The sequence below is a fragment of the Anolis carolinensis genome, chromosome 6 (assembly GCF_035594765.1).
Source record: "Anolis carolinensis isolate JA03-04 chromosome 6, rAnoCar3.1.pri, whole genome shotgun sequence".
Classification (NCBI taxonomy): Eukaryota; Metazoa; Chordata; class Lepidosauria; order Squamata; family Dactyloidae; genus Anolis; species Anolis carolinensis.
In genome coordinates, this window is record NC_085846.1 from 13,054,153 (window position 1) to 13,074,426 (window position 20,274).

A 20,274-nucleotide genomic window follows, 5' to 3' on the forward strand; every position below is an offset into this window, starting at 1 on the left:
TGCAGTAATGCTATGTAGTAATTACTGTATTTACGAATTTAGCACCAAAATATCATGATGTATTGAAAACATTGACTACAAAAAAGGCTTGGATAATCCAGAACCTTGGATAAGCGAATGTTGGATAAGTGAGACTCTACTGTAGTTATACTCCAGAAACTTGGTTTTTTTGTGGCTGCCACAAACTATGTTGTGACTCTATGAGACGTTCACTGAAAAACTATCAAAATGTGCTGTAGGATGTCCTTCAAAAACAAAGGTTTTGCAGTTTAATACACCTTTTCCATGTTTTTATTACAGAACCCATTAGGAAATGACATTTCTAACTCAGGAACAAAAAATTCTGTTATGCAGATAGTGTTATAGTCTCCCAATGTGTTCCATGGTTTGTAACGAGTAGTTCTTCCCAAGCACCTCCCTTTACAATTTGTAAATTCAAAATTGGGGGAAATTACTTTTTTGCATGGGTGGCAGCTCTGGACAAGGACAACTTTGATAGAAACTAAGAGTACACGATAACATTTTGTTGCAGCTTTCCCACTTGTTCCTTTCCAAAGCCAAACTAGAGAACTGAGCTCGAATGTGGCTTCCCTTTCAATAGGGAAGCGCTGCTGTTCTTTTGGTTGGTTGAAATCCAATCATATGGAAACCGGTCAGATCAGAGTTTAGTTTAAGTTTTAATTTTACTCCGAGGGGAGGTTCATGGGCTGTTGAACTTGAATTCACTTAAACCAACAGGAGCAAAGATGCTTTGTCCCGCATGGGGAGAGAAGATGCCTGCTATCCAAGCAGGGATGCCTCTTGGTTTTTCCTCCTCCTCGGGCGCTTTCTTTCCACTTTCCACAGCAGCTGTGCCCATCTGGGTGGCATTTTCCTACCCGCAAGTGGGCCCAACGAGAGAACAATGCAGTTATTTCTTGCAGCGCCGAGGGGGTGGCTTGCAGTTGGCATCTCAACCCTCCGGAGAGGAATGTGGAACGGATAGACGAAGCAGATGGATAAAGTAAACAGAGGAAGGCCACTGCCAATCTAAACCAGCCTCTCCTCTTGGGGCCGTGCAATTGCATTTCGTAATGGGCTGGAGCCGGGGAGATTCCCCCTGGATCATCCCAGAGAGGAGTGGCACCCAGTGGGTAAAATTACAAGCAGCTGGGAGCCAGGTGGCCTTTTCCAAGTCCCTGGGTGATGCATTTACGCTGCGGAACTAATGCAGTTTGACACCATTTTAACTGGCATGGTTCAACACTATGAATACTGGGATTTGCAGGTCAGCGAGGCCCCAGCATGCTTTGGCAGAGAAGGATGGAGAACCTGTAAAGCTGTAACTCCCAAGATTCCTTAGTATTGAGCCATGGCTTTTAAAGTGGTATCAAAACGCACTAATTCTACAGTATAGATCCGGAATGGACAAACTTGGGCCCTGCAGTTGTTTTGGACTTTAACTTCCACAATTCTTAACAGCCGGTAGGAATTTATCTGTAAATAAAGGACAACACACAGAAAGCAAGGGAATTCCAGACACGGAAACAATCAGGGCCAGCTAACACCTCCCAACAAAGGATTCTCCCAGGCAGGAAGCAGCTAGGCTTTGATGCTGCAAGGCTAGTCAATGCTAATCAAGTTGGTGTTGGCTGGCCCTGATTGTTTCATGTCATACAGCTCTCATGATTGCATATCATTGAGCCATGGCAGTCAAAGTGGTGTCACACTGCATTAATTCGACAGTGTAGATCAGGCATGGGCAACCTTTGGCCCTCCAGGTGTTTTGGACTTCAACACCCACAATTCCAGGAGAGAATGCCTCTGGAACATGGCCATACGGCCCGGAAAACTCACAGCAACCCAAATAGTAGGATATAAATGCATATCATAATAACACAGCTCAGAGCAGTTTACATGAAAAATCATTCCAATGTGTAAATTAAAACCCAAAGCCTGTCAACATTAAAATAGAACTAATTATTATAGTAGAGTCTCACTTATCCAAGCCTCACTTATCCAAGCTTCTGGATTATCCAAGCCATTTTTGTAGTCAATGTTTTCAATATATCGTGATATTTTGGTGCTAAATTTGTAAATACAGTAATTACAACATAACATTACTGCATATTGAACGACTTTTTCTGTCAAATTTGTTGTATAACATGATGTTTTGGTGCTTAATTTGTAAAATCATAACCTAATTTGATGTTTAATAGGATTTTCCTTAATCCCTCCTTATTATCCAAGATATTTGCTTATTCAAGCCTCTGCCGGCCCGTTTAGCTTGGATAAGTGAGACTCTACTGTAGTAGGATATAAATGCATATAATAATAACACAGCTCAGAGCAGGTTACATGAAAAATAATTCCAATGAGTAAATTTAAACCCAAAGCATGTCAACATTAAAATAGAACTAAATATTAAAAACATAAGAGTGAAAACCCATAAAAACTGCTATAACAGCCTCACTAAAACCCATTCATTCTATTTACTTCCCCTTTAACTTGGGAGTCTGATGACTCACAATCCCAACCTGGGATTCTTTTTCCCCCCTTCCTTCCCTAAAGCCCCGCCCCTTCTTTATTCTCCCCACTCGTAAGCCCCGCCCACCAGGCATTGATCACGGCCTCGAAGCCCCGCCCACGACGGGCCAGGCCCCGCCCACCGCTCTCCTTTCTGCCTCCGCCCTTCCTTGCTCGCTTGCTTCCTTCCAGCTGGTGAGGATTGGAAGAGGAAGGCGGTGGCCGAGAAGGGACATCCAGGCTTCCAGGAAGCCAAGCCTGTGGCCATCGGATCCCAGGAAGGAAAAAAGGAAGGAAGGACCAGGGAGTAGCCCAGCAAAGCCTGGCCTGGACGCTTAAAAACCCCTCTTTACCTTCTTCTTCCCACCGCCATGCATTGGGGACCTCCTCCTTAGATCTCTTTTCCCTCCACTTCCTCCTCTCCTTTCCTTCCTGTTCCTTCCTCCCTCTTGGCTTGGCTGAGTAGGAAACTCCCTCCTTTGCTGACCCTTCTATTGCCTTTATTATTTACCCCACCCTTTAAAAAAACCCCAAAGCCTTGTTTTTTCTTTCCCACCTTTGAGAAGCAATACCAATTTCTGCTTTTTTGACTTCAAAATATCTAATCTTTGAAGCCAGTTTTTGGAAGGAAGGGAGGCGTGACATTCCTGATTCTTCTCTGGGTATTATAATTATACACTTTCTCTTTCTTGGGATTTATTTTTGGTGGAGTTTTGCTTGAATCCTGGATGTTCTTGTCTGAATTAGACACTGCTGGGGAGGAAAAAACTCCATTGTTGACCTAGGAGGAAACTTGTTGGCTTGTGCCTCTTTGACCTTAAAGAAAGCCGGAAGGATAGGAGTGAACATCTTGGACCCCAAAGGCAGGAAAACAACAATAATAATCCACATTCCTGGAGAGAGAGATTACCCATCTGGAAACCTTTTTTGGGGGAAACCAACATCCTGGATCTTGATGTGGGCGAGACCACCGGCATGCTTGACTTTGTGCCCCATTTAGGTGCCATGGGGCTTTGAGGCCGAGGAGATCTCCCACTGGGAAGCGTGGAAAAGCCCCAAGACTGAAAATAGAGGAGGACTTGCCCAGCATATGAATGGCTGCCAAGGATTATGACCACTTGTTCAAACTACTCATCATTGGGGACTCGGGTAAGGAAAGGTCCTTTGCGTGGATTCCCTCTTTCACTCACAGAGTGCATCTACACTGTCGAATTAGTGCAGTTTGACACCACTTTAACTACCATGGCTCAATACGATGGAATCCTGGGATGTATAGTTTGGTGAGGCACCAGCACGCTTTAGCAGAGAAGGCTAAAGATCTTGTAAAACTAAAACATTCATGGGTTGCTGTGAGTTTTCCGGGTTGTATGGCCATGTTCCAGAAGCATTCTCTCCTGACGTTTTGCCCACATCTATGGCAGGCATACTCAGAGGTTGTGAGGTTTTTTGGAAACTAGGCAAGGGAGGTTTATATATCGGTGGAAGGTCCAGGTTGGGAGAAAGAACTCTTGTCTGTTTGAGGCAAATGTTAATTTTACAATTGATCACCTTGATTAGCATTGAACGGCCTTGCAGATTCAAAGCCTGGCTGGTTCCTGCCTGAGGGAATTCTTTGTTGGGATATGTTAGCTGGCCCTGATTGTTTCCTGTCTGGAAATAAAGAACACTCAGATAGGAGGGGAATTCCAGACACAGGAACAATCAGGGTCAGCTTACACCTCCCAACAAAGAATTATCCCAGGCAGGAAGCAGCCAGGCTTTGATGCTGCAAGGCTATTTAATGCTAATCAAATTGGTGTTAGCTGGCCCTGAGTGTTTCATGTCTTACAGCTCTCATGATTGCATATCATTGAGCCATGGCAGTCAAAGTGGTGTCACATTGCATTAATTCGACATTGTAGATCAGGCATGGGCAAACTTGGGCCCTCCAAGTGCTTTGGACTTCCAACTCCCACAATTCCTAACAGCCTCAGGCCCACTTAAGCGGCTGAGGGGGAAAAGGAAAGGGCCTGAGGCTGTTAGGAATTGTGGGAGTTGAAGTCCAAAGCTCTTGGAGGGCCCAAGTTTGCCCATGCCTGGTATGTAGATGCATCTTTATTCTGCTGTCCCATTCTATTCTTCAAGCCATTTTGCTTTTTAAAATATATGTGTGTGTGTGTTTGTATGTATGTATGTTGGCTCCTGTTCCACATGTATTCCTTTGCTTTTGCCCTGTATAAATTGACCCTCCATATCCATGGATTCTGAGTCACTGGACTGAGCCATCCACAACTTAGAAGTATTTTTTTTTAACTCAAAGGCATTCCTTGATTTCTACCATTTTATATACTTTACTATGCCATTGAATATATATTTTTAATTGTGTCAGAAGCGACTTGAGAACATACTGCAAGTTGCTTCTGGTATGAGAGAATCTACCATTCTGCTGGGAGGCTTCTCTCAATGCCCCGCAAGCTAGAGCTGACAGACGGGAGCTCATCCCGTCTCATGGATTCAAACCGTCAACCTTCAAGTCAGCAGTTCAGCTTGCTCAAGAGTTTAACCGTTATTGAATATTATGGGACTTTAACATCCATTGATTTTCGATCCAGGAACCAAATCCTACCTAGAGGATACCAAAGGCTCACTGTCTATTCTTATAGTCCTTGCTTTCCTTCTTTTCTATGTTTATAATGCTTGTTTTTATTCCTTCCATCTTTCTCTCCTCCTTCAATCTCTTCTTTCAGTTCTTGTTATTCTCTTCCAAGTATTAAATTATGCTTCTTATTTTATTTTTCTGTTTTTTCAACCTCTCTTCCCCCCCCCCCCCCAAAAAAAAATTTCTTGTGTCTTTAATGCATTTCACTGCACACCGTTTTGGGGGGAACAGGTTGGACTGGCAGATCTTTTATCACTCAACTTTCCCCTTATTTCTTCATTGTTCTGTTTCTTTCCCCAACCTCTGGTCATTGTTTTGGCATAACTTGATCTCAAAGAGTTATTTTATGAAAGCTTGCCAGATGTATTCTGATTGGATTGTGGGTCGTAATGTGAATCCTTTTGGATTTTCCATACCTCTTGTAAGGGTCCCGGCATCCTTTGCGGCAACCTGTAAGGGCTCCAACCCGGAAGAACCAAGGTAGCTTTTAGGGCAGGGAAGTGTTGTTTCTAAGTTCACTTAAGCTGCTTTGTACTCTTGAGAAGGAGGAATTGAGACTAAAGCCATTGCAGAACAACAGTGCTGCTCAAAACAGCATTTTAAGTGCCTTTGTCAAGCACCTCCTGGAGAGGCCATTCAATACCTGGCAGTACAGGTACATTCATACCTGGCCTTTTGTTTTGTTTTTTAAGTGTGCATCTACATTGCAGAATCAATGCAGTTTGATACCACTTTAACTGCCATGACTCAGTACAATGGAATCCTGTGACTTTTAGCTGTTGAGGCACCAACACTAAGGACTAGAGAAGACTAAGGACTTCCAAGGATTCCATATATTTGAGCCATGGCAGGTAAAGTGGTATTAAACTGCATTAATTCTGAAGTGTAGATGCACCCAAAGGCCTTGACCAGAAGTTAGCTTTCTTGGGCTAAGTACCTGACAAAAAGTTGTTGAGCCATAGTTATTGTGAACCTCTGAGACTATAAATGTCATTGGACTACATTTCCCAGCAGCTATCAAGGTCAATAATCATATCAGATGTGAGTTCAGGTGACAAGCCAGAAGTTTCTCATCTTTGACTTTTCAGTTTCACTTTGGGAATGGTACTTTTATTTTCAGCCATAGATCTCAGAAGTTGTAAGACTGCAGTTCCCATTACTCTTAGCTTAACTATGGATGAGGGATGCTGGGAATGGTAGACTGAAAGGTCACATAAGTCCTATCCCTGTTCTATCTCCTTACTTGACAGTAAACTCAGGGGTGCATTTCTACACTGTAGAATGAGTGCCGTTTAACACCACTTTAACTGCCATGACTCAGTGCTATGGAAACATGGGAGTTGTAGTTTTACAAGACCTTTAACTTTCTCTGCCAAAGAGTTCTTGGCCTCACCAAACTACGAAGCCTAGTATTCATTGAGTCACAACAGTTAAAGTAGTGTCAAACTGTATGAATTCTACATTGTGGATGCACCCTCAGTTGAATTGGATGGGATTTTTTTTCCAGGCAGAGAGAAAAGAAAGGTATTCACTTGGGCTTTCTTTATTACTCCTGCCCCAAACAGTTTAAACAGTGTTGAGGATCCAAAGCCAAAAGGTGGGGATAATAGGAGTTGTAGTTCAACACATTTTGGGGGGAGGTTGCATTAATCAGGATAATCCCCATCTTTCCAGATCCTCTGTATTTTTCAGAGCCAGGATATCCTGTCTTTCAAAGGTATCTGAAAACATTGTAGAGAGAAGAGAACCATTTTAAAATGTATTTTTTCTCCAAAGGGATCCAGGTCAAGTGCTTGTTGTGAAACCTGGGGCATGAATGGATGTGAAATTCTGACACAGAACAGGAAAGGGCTACTAATCATCCTTGGCATGCTTTTGTTTTTAATTCCACTTCTCGGACGTAAACTGTTTTCCAAGAAGCTTGCTGTAATTAAAATCAAAGAAGGGTGGAATGCTGGTTTTGTGTGTTTGTACACAAATAATAATAAAATGAACCCTGTACTTAGGAAGCTACAGTCAGAAGGCCAAGGGTGCATCTACATTGTAGAATTAATGCAGTTTGGCACCACTTTAACTGTCACGACTCAAGGCTGTGGAATCCTGGAATTGATGAGGTGCCAGCATTTTTTGGCAAAAAAGGTAAAACTGCAGTTTGCAGGATTACATATAATTGAGCCATGGCAGTTAAAGTGGTGCCAAACTGCATTAATTCCATAGTGGAGATGCACCCTAGGAGTGGAGTCTGTAGGCATTTCTTTATATCGCATGGAGGCTCGGTGTATCTTTTGTTGTTGGCTGTTCCGGCCAGAGCATTGGCGCCTTTCCTGCTGCCACAGGGGGCCACAGGGCAAAGGATAGCTGGAGCCGGGTTCGAGAGGCGAGGAAAGGGGGAAAGCGGGCTTCCTGCAGCTGTTCATTCCAATGGCTGGGCCAAGATCTTCTTCCTCTTCATGCCCTTCTCAGTGTGTGTGTGCTTTTGTGAAACCTTCCAGTACTCTTCCACTTCTGATCTCATTTCCCCTCTTCTGTTCAACAGTAGTAACCCTTACAATGCTTCTTATGCTTTCTGGTGGGAACTCTGCTCTTTAAGGATGGATTTACACCAGGCATGGGCAAACTTTGGCTCTCCAGGTGTTTTGGACGTCAACTCCTTTTTCAGTTTAGATGAAGAAAGTAATAATGGTGGAATTGAATAGGGCAAGTGAGACGCATGAGTAATTAGACTGTGGGGTTTCCAAGTTGGAAGAACCTACCTAGTGATAAGCTTTTCCTAATTTAATGGGAAATTTATTTATTTATCATGTCAGAGGGTACAGTTATAATGTATTAGCCGCCCTGAGTCCCCTTGGGGAGAAGGGCGGGGTAGAAATATCAGAAATAAATAAATAAATATTTTAAAAACACACAAAGTTAGAAACTTGACATTCTACTAGCTTTCCCTTGACCAGAAGCTGGCCACTTGGAGTGCCTCTGGTGTTGCTGTGAGAAGGTCCTCCACAGTGCATGTGGCAGGGCTCAGACCGCACTGTAGCAAATGATCTGTGGTCTGCTCCTCTCCACACTCGCACATCGTGGATTCCACTTTTGGCCCCACTTCTTAAGATTGGCTCGGCATCTCATGGTGCCAGAGCGCAGCCTGTTCAGCACCTTCCAAGTTGCCCAGCCGTCTGTGTGCCCAGGAGGGAGCTTCTCATCCGGTCTCAGCCACTGATTGAGGTTCTGGGTTTTAGCCTGCCACTTTTGGACTCTCGCTTGCTGAGGTGTTCCTACGAGTGTCTCTTAAGATCCTAGGGAACTGGGAAACATAGTTTAGGTTTTCATTTTATGGCACTGAATTTTTAATACAACAAATATTAATAATACACTTTATTTATATTCTGCTCTATCTCCCTGGAGTGACACACAGCAGATTACAGAACACATATGAGGTAAACATTCAATGCCTTTTACACAACGACATGCAATAACAGGCAGAGGTAAAAGTCTTCCCCGTTTTTCATCTCTGGCGCCTGCAGGTGATGCTCAACTTCCGGCCATGGGGAAGTGCTCTTGTTCCATTTTTCCATGCCTAGGAGCCTGTTATCCAAAGATATTTTCAATCTGTTGCTGGCATGTTTTGCATATGTGCACAGGGCACCCTTTTACCTTCCCCTTTGAGGCAGTACCTATTGATCTACTTGCATTGCATGCTGTCGAACTGCTGGGTTGGCAGAAGGCTCGTGTTGCTTTGAATTGTTTGGGGAGTTTTTTTTGTGTGTGTGGGGGGGGAGGGATTTGGATTCAGTAAGGTTTCTGGACATTTTCCAAACTTTCCAGAAAAATCATATGACATTCATGGCAGCGGAACGCTTTCTGGGTCGTCCCCCCCCCCCCCCAGTTTGACACCACTGGAATCCTGAGGTTGTAGTTCAATGAGACCTCAGCCTTCTTTGGCAGAGAAGACTTGTAAAGCTAAAACCCTCCTGATTCTACAGCATTGAGCCATAGCAGCTAAAGTTGTGTCAAACTGTGTTAATTTTGCAGTGTATGCACACACTAGTCTCCCAGCTCCTATTTACCCTGGAAACCCACTGGTTGAACTTGGGCAAGTCACACTCTCTCAGCCTCAGAATAAACCTCGGAATAAATCTTGTCAATAAAAACTAATGATTGCCTTGGCATAAGTCAGAATGGGCTTAAAGACAGATATAGCAGTAAAGAACCTCTTAAATTGGATATATTTTGGGCATGTCTTCATCCAGTTTGATCACTGAAGAACGTTGAAATGAACCTGTTTGACTAGTAAATGCCTATTCAATATGTTCCTTTATGAATCAGTGAATTACAAAAATGTAAAGATTTCAATAGAGAAAAAATATCCACCTAAGATTTGCATCTGTCGCTACCTGTAAACCCAGAAATCCAGGGTTAAATAAACCACAATGTGAACTCACTGCATGCTCAATCATGCCATCCATGTGCTTGTAGTTTGCTCCTCCCTTCTTCTTTTTTTTTTTGAAGAAAGTAAACAAAGCAGGAAAGGGAGCTCTTTGCATGTCATTCCAAACCCAAGTTTAAGATTAATTGCATCCCCACAAGAGGTATTTGTTAGGGCAGGACGATTCATGGGAATGTAAATAACTGCTGGACTAGATGCCCTTTGTGGGTCTCTCCAAGTTCTGGTATAGACTGCCTGGGAGTCCAGTGGAGTCTCCTTCCCTGGAGGTTTTTGAATTGCAACAGGTTAGGATAAAAGGTTGGCCTAAGGTTTGAACTCGGGACTCCCCCATTGTAGTCTAGTACTCTAACCATTACATAATTTAAAATTCATATGGGATATTCTTCTAACTGCTAGAAATCCTTTGGAGACATGAAGGAAGAAGGGGTTCATACAGCTGCAAGATGCCGTTCTCTAACCCTTATTTTTATGCTTCTCTGCTTTGTAATCTGCAAGAAAATTAGCTAGTAAATGGGATAAAAGGATGAGCATAAATGGAGAGCAGCTGCCTTGATCTTTTCCAGCTTCTTCTGGGAAGCTTTCTGATTCCTATACAGTGGTCCTGTCACAAACTTACGGTGCGGAAGCGTCACAATCCAGCCAGTTACACCTTGAGTTGGAAAAGTTACGTTTTTGCACTACTGCTCTGAAACTCCAGTCATGCTGGGGAATTCTGAAAGCTGAAGTCCAAAAGAAAATTCTCTATTTAATTCTTCCTCTCCTAACACAGCATCTGATGGCCTTTCAAAATACTCAGGTTGCACCCCCAGCTTGACTCAATGGGGAAGTTGGCCATACAATCACACTAGAGGAGCTACAAATGCCAAGAGAAGTGCTTCTTTTAGGAATCTTTGTGTCCTCTGGCGCAACTCTATTGTCAACTTTGCGGTGAAGTTCCTAAAAAGAGCATATTAACTCATAATAAATAATCAAATCCATAAAAGTGAAATGTGCAAATGTAGAGACATATCTGTAGAGATACTGAATAATTTCTAGAATCAGTATATAATGGTCTTAATCCTAACTCACCACCATTTCTTTTGGGACAGTAACCTATATATTTCTTCATTTGTTTCCAAACTAGTGAAGCTCTACTTCGTTAGAGGCTATTGTAACTTTCTGAATTTTCTGTCCTTCCCCTTGTTAGCTTGTTTTTCATATGTTTTGATTCTGTTTAAACTATTTTATTGTGTTAATCTGGGATTCTTTTGGATTGTTGATATTGTATTCTGCAGCATGTAATATAAATGTTAGTATAGTAGACTCTCTGTTAACCAGGATCCATGGGGATTGGTAGATATCAGATAAATGTAGATAATTTTCAGTTGTGTGAACTATTTGGGTTGCTGTGAGTTTTCTTGGCTGTATGGCCAGTTTCAGAAGCATTCTCTCCTGACATTACACCCACATCAATAGCAGGCATCCTCAGAAGTTGTGAAGTCTGTTGGAAACTAGGCAAGTGAGGTTTATATATCTGTGGAATGTCCAGGGTGGGAGAAAGAACTCCTGTCTGCCTGAGGCAAGTGTGAATGTTACAGTTGGCCAGCTTGATTAGCATTGAATTGCCTTGCAGCTTCAAAGCCACAGCTTCTTGCCTGGGGGAATCCTTTGTAGGGAGGTGTTAACTGTCCTTGATTGTTTTCAGAGTGTTGTTCTTTGTTTACTGTCCTGATTTTAAATTTTTTAAATACTGGTAGCCAGATTTTGTTCATTTTCATGGTTTCTTCCTTTCTGTTGAAATTATTGACATGCTTGTGGATTTTAGTGGCTTCTCTGTGTAGCCTGGCATGGTGATTGTGAGAGTGGTTCAGCATTTCTGTGTTCTTCAATAATATGCTGTGTCCAGGTTGGGTCATCAAGTGCTCTGCTATGGCTGACTTCACTGGCTGAGTTAGTCTGCAGTGCCTTTCATGTTCCTTGATTTGTGTTTGGGCATTGCTGCATTTGGTGGTCCCAATGTAGACTTGTCCACAGCTGCATGTCCACGGCCCAGCATTAAAAATTGGCATTACTGTTCAAAACTGACTATACTATATCATAAACTTTGTATTGACAGTATTGATATTCAAACATGGTAATTATCAGCAAATAAAGACAAATTTAACTTAATGTAACACAGTGTTACTCTATTATAGTGGTTCTCAACCTGGGGGCCCCCAGATGTTTTTGGCTTTCAACTCTTAATAGCTGGTAAACTGGCTGGGATTTCTGGGAGTTGTAGGCCAAAAACATCTGGGGACCTCAGGTTGAGAACCACTGCTCTATTATAAAAACATCAGCTTCCCATTTTATATTGCCAGATGTTTGAGACTTCTGGTTGTTGGAGTTCTGGTTCACTGAGAGTCTACTGTAAATGGATGGCCGAGTATAATTCTGTCTGAGGTCATTAATTTGCATAAATCCCAAGCCCTTCGTTCACCCCTTTCCCCCATTAATGGGATATGAATATTGTAATAAATAGTAAAAGATGTAAGAACCCTCTCAGTTTTCTACATGAAAGGCCAAGGTCTGTTTTGCAGTTTTTGATGAGCTGAGCATTGGAAACCTTTGTGCGTGCAAGTGCTTTTAAAACAGGATATGAATTCACTGACTTCCCAGCGCACAGCCAAGAAAGGTACATGGGCCGCATTCTTTCATATTGGCTTTAGAGACTCAGCCTTGGCTGGCCTCCCGTTGCAGCTGCAGTGAATAAAGCTGGGGAATGGGGCAACTTTCAGCTATCTCTGCAGCAAAGGGAAAAAAACTCATAGTGAAGAAAGACCAGCTCTCTTCCCAGGGTTATGTCAACATGTGAGGGATAAGAATTGTGCATGTTATATGGCCCCATTACTTCATGCCTAGTACAATCACGCCTGCATTTGTTTTCTGCTCATTTTCCTTCTTATTACATATCCCAGTCCTATTTATAAGCAAGATCATGGGTATGTAAATTGTTCAACATAAAGGGACTACTGTCTTCTTCTGTTTCTCTCATCTCCTCCCCACCAAACTTCAAGATAGCCTTGGGTGAAGTCATGTGGGGTAATCCACAATCCTCAGTGTTTTCTTCGTGATCCCTTGCCACTCTTTCTCTTCCTCTGAATGGGACACAATGGTTTTGGCTGGGAGTGGCTGCCTTGAGTAAATATGCAGCAGTGTTTGCTTTGGGTGGGGAGCCAGAAGCTCTCTTTTTTTGTTCCTGAGATGCTTATATTCTCATCTGAGGCTATTAAAAATAAATGGGTGTCATGCAGCATGATAAGTACTGAATTGTATCAAAATGTATATGACACTGTTCTTGTTTTTTTCCCCCCAGGGGTTGGGAAAAGTAGCCTATTACTCCGCTTTGCAGACAATACCTTTTCTGGTAAGTAACTAATCTGCTTTGTAACTCTGGATAATCTGAATATTTTGGGCTTCTACTCATTCCAGGTATGCTGCAATATTACTGCAGCAATGTCAGCTTAAAGCATTCACTGGCAACATAAGCATTTGCTTAAAACTGAGTTTTTGGAAGCAATTCTAGGAAAATAATAAAGATCAGTAGAAGAAAGATGGCTTAATTTGGTTAGTGTTCTTCTGTGCATTATGGCTTCAGAATTGCCTGTTCCACTCAAATTAAATTGTATTTGCTAGGCCCTTGCCAGCTATAGATTGAGTAGCCTTACAAAAGTGTTGCAACGTGAACTATTCCTATAAAGAACCTTTCCTCCCTTCCCCAGTTTGCAGACAACTGCTGTGGTTTGGTTTCAGAGGCAAACCGAAACCATACCGTAGTTTATGTACTTTCATTTAGGAAAATGGTTGACCAAATGGGTGCGTAGAAATGGGCTACTTGTAAACAATGTATCCTGTATTACTGAGATTATATTTCACGGATTGTCAAATCAGTGCTTGGTTACAAATCCCAAATTGCCTCCCGGCTAGTGGTTTGTAGACTTGTCCTCTTACAGAGTCAGTTTTCCAGGTTTGTGTGAGAGATTGCTACCATTTAGCACAGATAAGGAATGAGACTTGCCCAAAGCCATTAGTGAATCATTCTAGGCTCAGTCTGGAAAGTTAGAGACTTCTTGATTCTGTTTCTAATCCAGTTTCTTCCATGATAAAGATTGCAGTGATATCAATTGCTGTTTGATCCCAAAAGTTATAGATCAGTGGCCCCCAACCTGTGGTCCATGAACTAAAATATGGTCTGTGGCCTTACCGTTACTACTACAGATACAGTAATAACACAGTGTAACAAAAAAAAAATCTTTTTCTTGGTGTCTTTTTTTAAGGCTTGTTCCTGGGATTATTCGAGGTGCTGATTCAGAAAATTGCATTGGATAGACCACATCAGCTCTAGATGATTAAAAATGGTTTTCTGTGGACGAACAGATGGCGACTATGGATGGCACATGTTCTGTACCAGAAACTAGAGCTGATGTAGTCTATCCAACGCAAATTTCTGAATCAGCACCCCAAATAACCAAACTGAATCTAACGTTGACCGATTTGTAACCCTTTTGGTACTAATGTTGGAGAGTGGTCCCTGGTCAAGTGGTCTCTGGTCAAAAAAAAAGGTTGGGAACCACTGTGATAGATGATCTGTTTCTGTAGCTTTATATTACCCAGATGTTTGTGGTTTTTATTGTTTTCCTCTCTCGTCTGTTTTTTTTTTTAATTGCTTAATTTGTTCAAGTCTCACTGCTGGCTTTTTAATGTTGTTTTTTATTTACTTTTTTATCCTGCCTTTCTCTCTATAGGGGCTCAAGACAGCTCACGATGACATGACACAATTCAGTAGAATTTAAAAACAGGGCAAATATGCATATGAATAAAAAATGTTTAAAATCATTTCAATATTTGTGTCATGAGTGTTAGAATTAAAATAAATTAAAGTTATATTTAAAAATTACAGCACTCCCCACAAAGGTTTCTCTGTTTTAACTCTTTCTCTGTTCTGAATCTCCCCCAGGCAGCTACATCACAACAATTGGGGTAGATTTCAAAATTCGGACATTAGTGATAAATGGGGAGCGTGTGAAACTGCAGATTTGGGATACTGCAGGACAGGAGCGTTTTCGAACCATCACCTCCACGTAAGTCGGGGGCAAAACTGGCAGTAATTGAGTGTTCTGGGAGCAGAAAATAAGGCTCATATTGGGCTCTTCAACTTCTGTGAAAGGGAGCTATCCAGATTCTGGTTGGCTAGACTACACCTGGGTGGTACCACCTTAAAAGATGGATGGAAGTCGGTGAATATATCTTTCAAAATGTAGACAGCTTGGAATTCAGAGCAAAAAGACTGCTTTGTTGGTCTCCCAATGAAAGGTGAGAGGTTTGTTGTGGTAGCTGGGTCCCACCTTACGGTCTCTTGTCCTTCGGACGCAGGTATTACCGTAACACTCACGGAGTCATCATTGTGTATGATGTGACAAATGCAGAGTCCTTTGTGAATGTCAAGCGTTGGCTGCACGAGATCGGACAAAACTGTGACAGCGTCTGCAAGATTTTGGGTGAGTAACTCAGAGTAGTACATCTGTTTTCACTTCTTCTATCCTATAATGTTTACTGGATGTTATTTTTCAAACTCTTGAGCCAGTTGTTCCAATATGATATATTGGAACTTAGATGTGGAAAGCCTCCCAGGATTCACCATGGTCATCATACCAGGTTGGGAAAAAGCACCGTATCCTCGATATCTCTTGTTTATAGAATAGCAATCTTGAAAGGATCTTCAGATTGCATAAAGTTTACAATTTTCATTTGGTCAGAAACATGTTTCCAGTGGTTACCTATGTCCACATTTTTGTAGTACCTTGACCACCTTCCCAAAGCCTTCCAATTTTTTTAAAATGCGAGGTTTTGGGGACACTATATTGCTCCCAAATCACCTCCGTTTAATCCTAAAGCAGACTAGAACTGTATATATACATGTCTGTGTTCAAGCTGCTTATCAATGTGTTGTGACCCTACAAATTTCAGAGGCAAGGAGCACTTACATGTAGTTTTGCCAGTTCAAAACTATTTAAAGTACCCAAAACATTCTAAATAGATTTAATAGTAAAAATAACCACATAAGTGATGACCGTATATTGCATTAGAACAGTGGTTCTCAACCTGTGGGTCCCCAGGTGTTTTGGCCTACAGCTCCCAGAAATCCCAGCCAGTTTACCAACTGTTAGGATTTCTGGGAGTTGAAGATGGAAACATCTGCGGACCCACAGGTTGAGAACCAATGTATTAGAAGCAACTTGAATGAACTAGTACTGAAAACAAGGAACGAGGGCATCATGCAGTACACCCCAAATAAGGATATTTCATAAGCTTGGAGTCACCACAGAAAAGGCCATATATTTTGTACCTGAAAACAGACTAGATTGCATGAGAAAGTGTGTGAGATTGAGTGTCTGTGATTAATCTTAAAGCCTGGGCAGGTTTGTGTGGGTGCAGATGATCCTGGGACAACCTGGATTAGATCATTTGAGATTTAAAATCTTCATTTAGAGCAGTGACAGGGAACATGCAGGCTGCATGCAGCAACAGAGCCTGACGTTTCTGCCCCCAATGACCCATGCCGTTATTGTTTAAAGCAAAATTGCCACTGAATGTCAAGCAGTTCCTTCTACCAGCACAAGCTACAACACAAAACCAGATGCAAACATAGCAGCTGATTTTTTCTGTCCCCGCAGCCTTCCAAGCTAATATAATTGGGGAGAAAAGGCCAACAATCTTCTGGAGGCAATATGACATCACTTGGTGTACTGTACCCGAAATGTGATGGTGTGTCCCATGTAGTTGTGCATACAGGGATAAAAATGGGCCACTTTAATAATCTGAACCTGCCTTTTGTTCTGTAAAGGCATCCCAGAATTAACTAATTACTTGAGAGTTTGCCATGTCCCTTGTCGATGTATTCAGTCTTTCAGGTCACAGAGAGGCCTCCTGTTGCAGCTGTCTGCAATTGAGTTTTGCTCCACAGCTATTTGGAGCCATGCATCTAGCAAAGTGGCACCTACTGGGCGGAATATGCTTCTCTCTCAAATTTGACATGCTCCAATAATTTTTGAGTTTTAAGTGTGTGTTTTGCAAGCTTTCCCAGTGTAGCCCAACCTACCATGTCATTGCTGGCCATGGCGACATTGATAATTTTAGGAAAGAATGACAGTCTGCTTGGCCAAGATTGTCAATGTTAGCTTGTGGCTGATAATAAAAATGGGGAAATAGCTAAGATATTTGGGGGTTTAATTAAGAAAAGTTACAGGAAATGTCTTATGTCCTTCATTTAAAATTTAGAGAAGGCAGATTTGCAAGATTTCTGATTCACCGATTCTTGGCCTTGGGTCAAACAGCTATCCACAATTCAAAGTATTCCGGCTTTTTGGATTTCAGCTTCCATGTTGACCAAACATATCTTATTGGCTTTTACAGACATTACATCTGTAGTATCTTTTTCTGTAATAATGAGAATTGTTGAACCCTTTTCATTCCTTTCTTCCAATCTCCTTCTGTCTCCATCCCTCTAACTCATGCTAGTGGGTAACAAATGCGAGGACCCATCCCGGAAGCAGGTGGAAACAGCCGATGCTCGGCGGTTCAGTGACCAGATGGGAGTGCGGCTCTTTGAGACCAGTGCCAAGGAAAATCTCAACGTTGAAGAGGTACTGCTTGGGATGGTTACGAGGAATTATATGGGAAGCAATGATTTAGAAACACCCTCTGTACTTCAAGGTCTTTGGTTGTGGGGAGCATTGAAGAAAAATCATCTTGTTTTGGACTACCCACTTCCAGAATTTCCCAGGGATTTTAGGCTTTTCGGTCCAAAAATGTAGCTTTTCAATTCTGCATATAAGGAATCATAGAATCATAGAGTTGGAAGAGACTGCAGGGCCATCCAGTCCAACCCCATTCTGCTATGCAGGAAAAGCACAATCAAAGCACTCTCGACAGATGGCCATCCAGACTGTGCTTATAAACCTCCAGAGAAGGAGATTCCAAGGCTGCATGTTCCACTGTTGAACAGCTCTCACCATTAGGAAGCTTTCCCTAACATTTAGGTGGAATCTCTTTTATTGCAATTTGAATCCATTGCTCCGTGTCCAAAGTCTCCAGGGAAGCAGAAAACAAGCTTGCCCGCTCCTCAATGTGGCATCCTTTCAAATATCTACACATGGCTCTCATGTCCCCTCTCAGCCTCCTTTTCTGCAAGCTAAATATACCCAGCTCCCTAAGCCACTCCTCATATGGTTTGGTTTCCAAATATTTGATCATTTTGGTCAACCTTCTCTGTTCAAGTTCAAACTTGTCCTTATCCTTCTCGAACTGTGGTGCCCAGAACTAGACACAATATTCCAGGTAAGGCCTAACCAAAGCAGAATAAAATTGGATTATGGCTTCCCTTGATCTCGACATTGTACCCCTATTGGTGCAGCCTAGATTTGTTAGAAATCGCAACCTTCTCAAGCCTCCACTACTAATTTGTTGTATGTATAATTCAGGTTGTTTACTGTATTGTATATGTGTGTATTGGTATGCAGTTTTCCTTAACTCTTTATCATGGGAGGGGCTGCAGACCATGTGATCAGATTTGGGATTTTTCAGGACTCAGACTCCATTTTAGAAAGAGTATGATTAGAAACTTCAGTAGAAACAGATGTGTGCTTTCAGATGCCAGTAGAGTTAAACTCCATTGGATTTTCAGACTAAACAGAGACTCTATTAGACTCTCAGACCAAAGAGATGCTTTGGTCTTTGGACTGTTGATTATGAGAAATATGCCTTGTGTTAGCTACACAGAGAAACTACTTCAAATCCTGTCTGTAACTAGATTGATATACAAAGTTCCTGTATGCTGAATACATGAAGTTTGTGAGTAAATCAACTATGTTACTTTTCAAGAAATCTACTTTTTTTTGTCTCTTGTTAGCATGATTTAAACCAAGATATTTTAAGGGAGAAAAGATGCTTTTTGGGCAACTGAAAGAAGCACTTCTGAAACTTTGTTGTGTATGTGTTTTTTGTGCATTGACATATATTTGTCCCTAAAAGTTCAAAGAGATATCTAGGTACATGAGTTTAACAGCTGAGAAACCTAATTGCCTTGCATGAATGCCATTTTCCCAAAAGGTATGAAGTCATGCCTCCATAAAAGATCATTATGGAGATTTTCATTTTCCAAAAAAAATTGCATCTGCTTTTTTAAGCTACCGCATCACGCTGTTCACTCATGTTTAGCTTGTGGTCTACTAAGACTCCTAGAGCCCTTTCACGTGGACTGTTCAATCATTCCTTTTTCTTGTGTCTCCCTCTCTTCCGGTAGATGTTCAATGCCATTACGGCCATGGTGCTCCGAACCAAACAGGAAAACCTGGCACGTCTCCAACAGCAGAACGAAGTCGTCAAAATCAACAAACCCAAAAAGAAACCTTCGGTGAAGAAATGCTGCTGAAGGGGCAATCTCTCTCCCTCTCTATATTCTTCCTCCTCCTCACCTCCTTCCCCTTGGTCCCCAATTCTCCGAAAGAGCGGACTGTGGAAGACTGAATGGATTAAAAAAGTAGTTGCTGTCTGTTTTGTGTGTGCATGGTGAGGAGTGGGGTGGGCACAGGAATCTATGTGAATGATGTCCCCAACATAGGAATTGCTCTCCTCCTGCCCCAGTCTCTGGAAAAACCGAGTTGTTAGTGTAGAAAAATCTACAGAAACATGGAGATCTCTTCTTGGAGATAGTGAGTCCTGTTCATAGAAGGAGTGCTGAATGGGGCATGTTGAGGACCAGTAAAAATAAACTACTGAAATAAATTGGAACAAGATGATGAGTAGAAGGATGTGGGATACAGATGAGTTAGAGGTGTAGTTCTCTTCCCCCTAAATCTTCAACCATTTTGCCTGTGTAAACTCTTCTCATTTTGTTTTACTTCTCACATCCCTGTCCCGTGTTGCCATGTTACTGCAACACGTGCACCCATTGTTTGGGTTCCTTTTAAGGAGATGTACAAGGTGGGTATTGGCCAGGAGGCAATAATTCCCTGCTTTAGACCTATACCTGTCACAGCAAAGTATAAGCTGAAACTGGGTAAATCCAACAGAAGATGCCTCAACTTAGCAATACTAGGAATTTATTGCCATTTTCTTCACCTTGCTTGTGCTCAACAATGGGGTTCAGGAGATAAGACTTTGTGCCTGGGTTAGGAACTGGGGTGATGTTCCTCTCCCATCATCCTCAATAGGATTGTCCCATCTCTTCCTGGTCAACCCCATAAGTCATGCAGAGAATAGCCATGTGAAACAATGTTCTAAGAGAGAGGTGCTTGAAGAAAGCATCTCTTGGCAATCTCTCCATGCAACTTGTGCTTGGGCTGCTCTCCGTGTCTGCCCATCCTTCCTTCCTGAAACTTAGGAACTAATCAGAAGCAGGGAGGTGTCTGCTCCAAATGAGGACCATGAAACGATCTCTGGGCCCCACCCTATGATTCATTCCCCAAAGGGTGGGCACCATAGGGGTCGAAACTCTCCTTCTGTTATCTTTCAATATGGGGACCTTCTGACTGTGCAATATGTCGGCTTCATGAATTATTTTATATACACACAAATGAATTATGTACATAATTAAAACATCTTGTTTTAACCCACTGCTAATGGCATTAAACATTAAGGAGACACCACTATTCAATAAAGAAATTTAGATACAAAC

General features: G+C 42.1%; 1 protein-coding gene across 1 annotated transcript; it reads left to right on the forward strand.

Moving 5' to 3' along the window:
- The first annotated feature begins 2,650 nt into the window (after nt 1–2,650).
- LOC100559953 (ras-related protein Rab-35) lies at nt 2,651–20,273 on the forward strand. Its single transcript, XM_062957985.1, has 6 exons — nt 2,651–3,654; nt 12,916–12,966; nt 14,557–14,680; nt 14,973–15,097; nt 17,118–17,242; nt 18,901–20,273. Exons 1-6 carry the CDS (start codon nt 3,600–3,602, stop codon nt 19,027–19,029), a joined length of 609 nt encoding a protein of 202 aa, XP_062814055.1. The 5' UTR covers nt 2,651–3,599; the 3' UTR covers nt 19,030–20,273.
- The last annotated feature ends 1 nt before the right edge of the window (nt 20,274 follows it).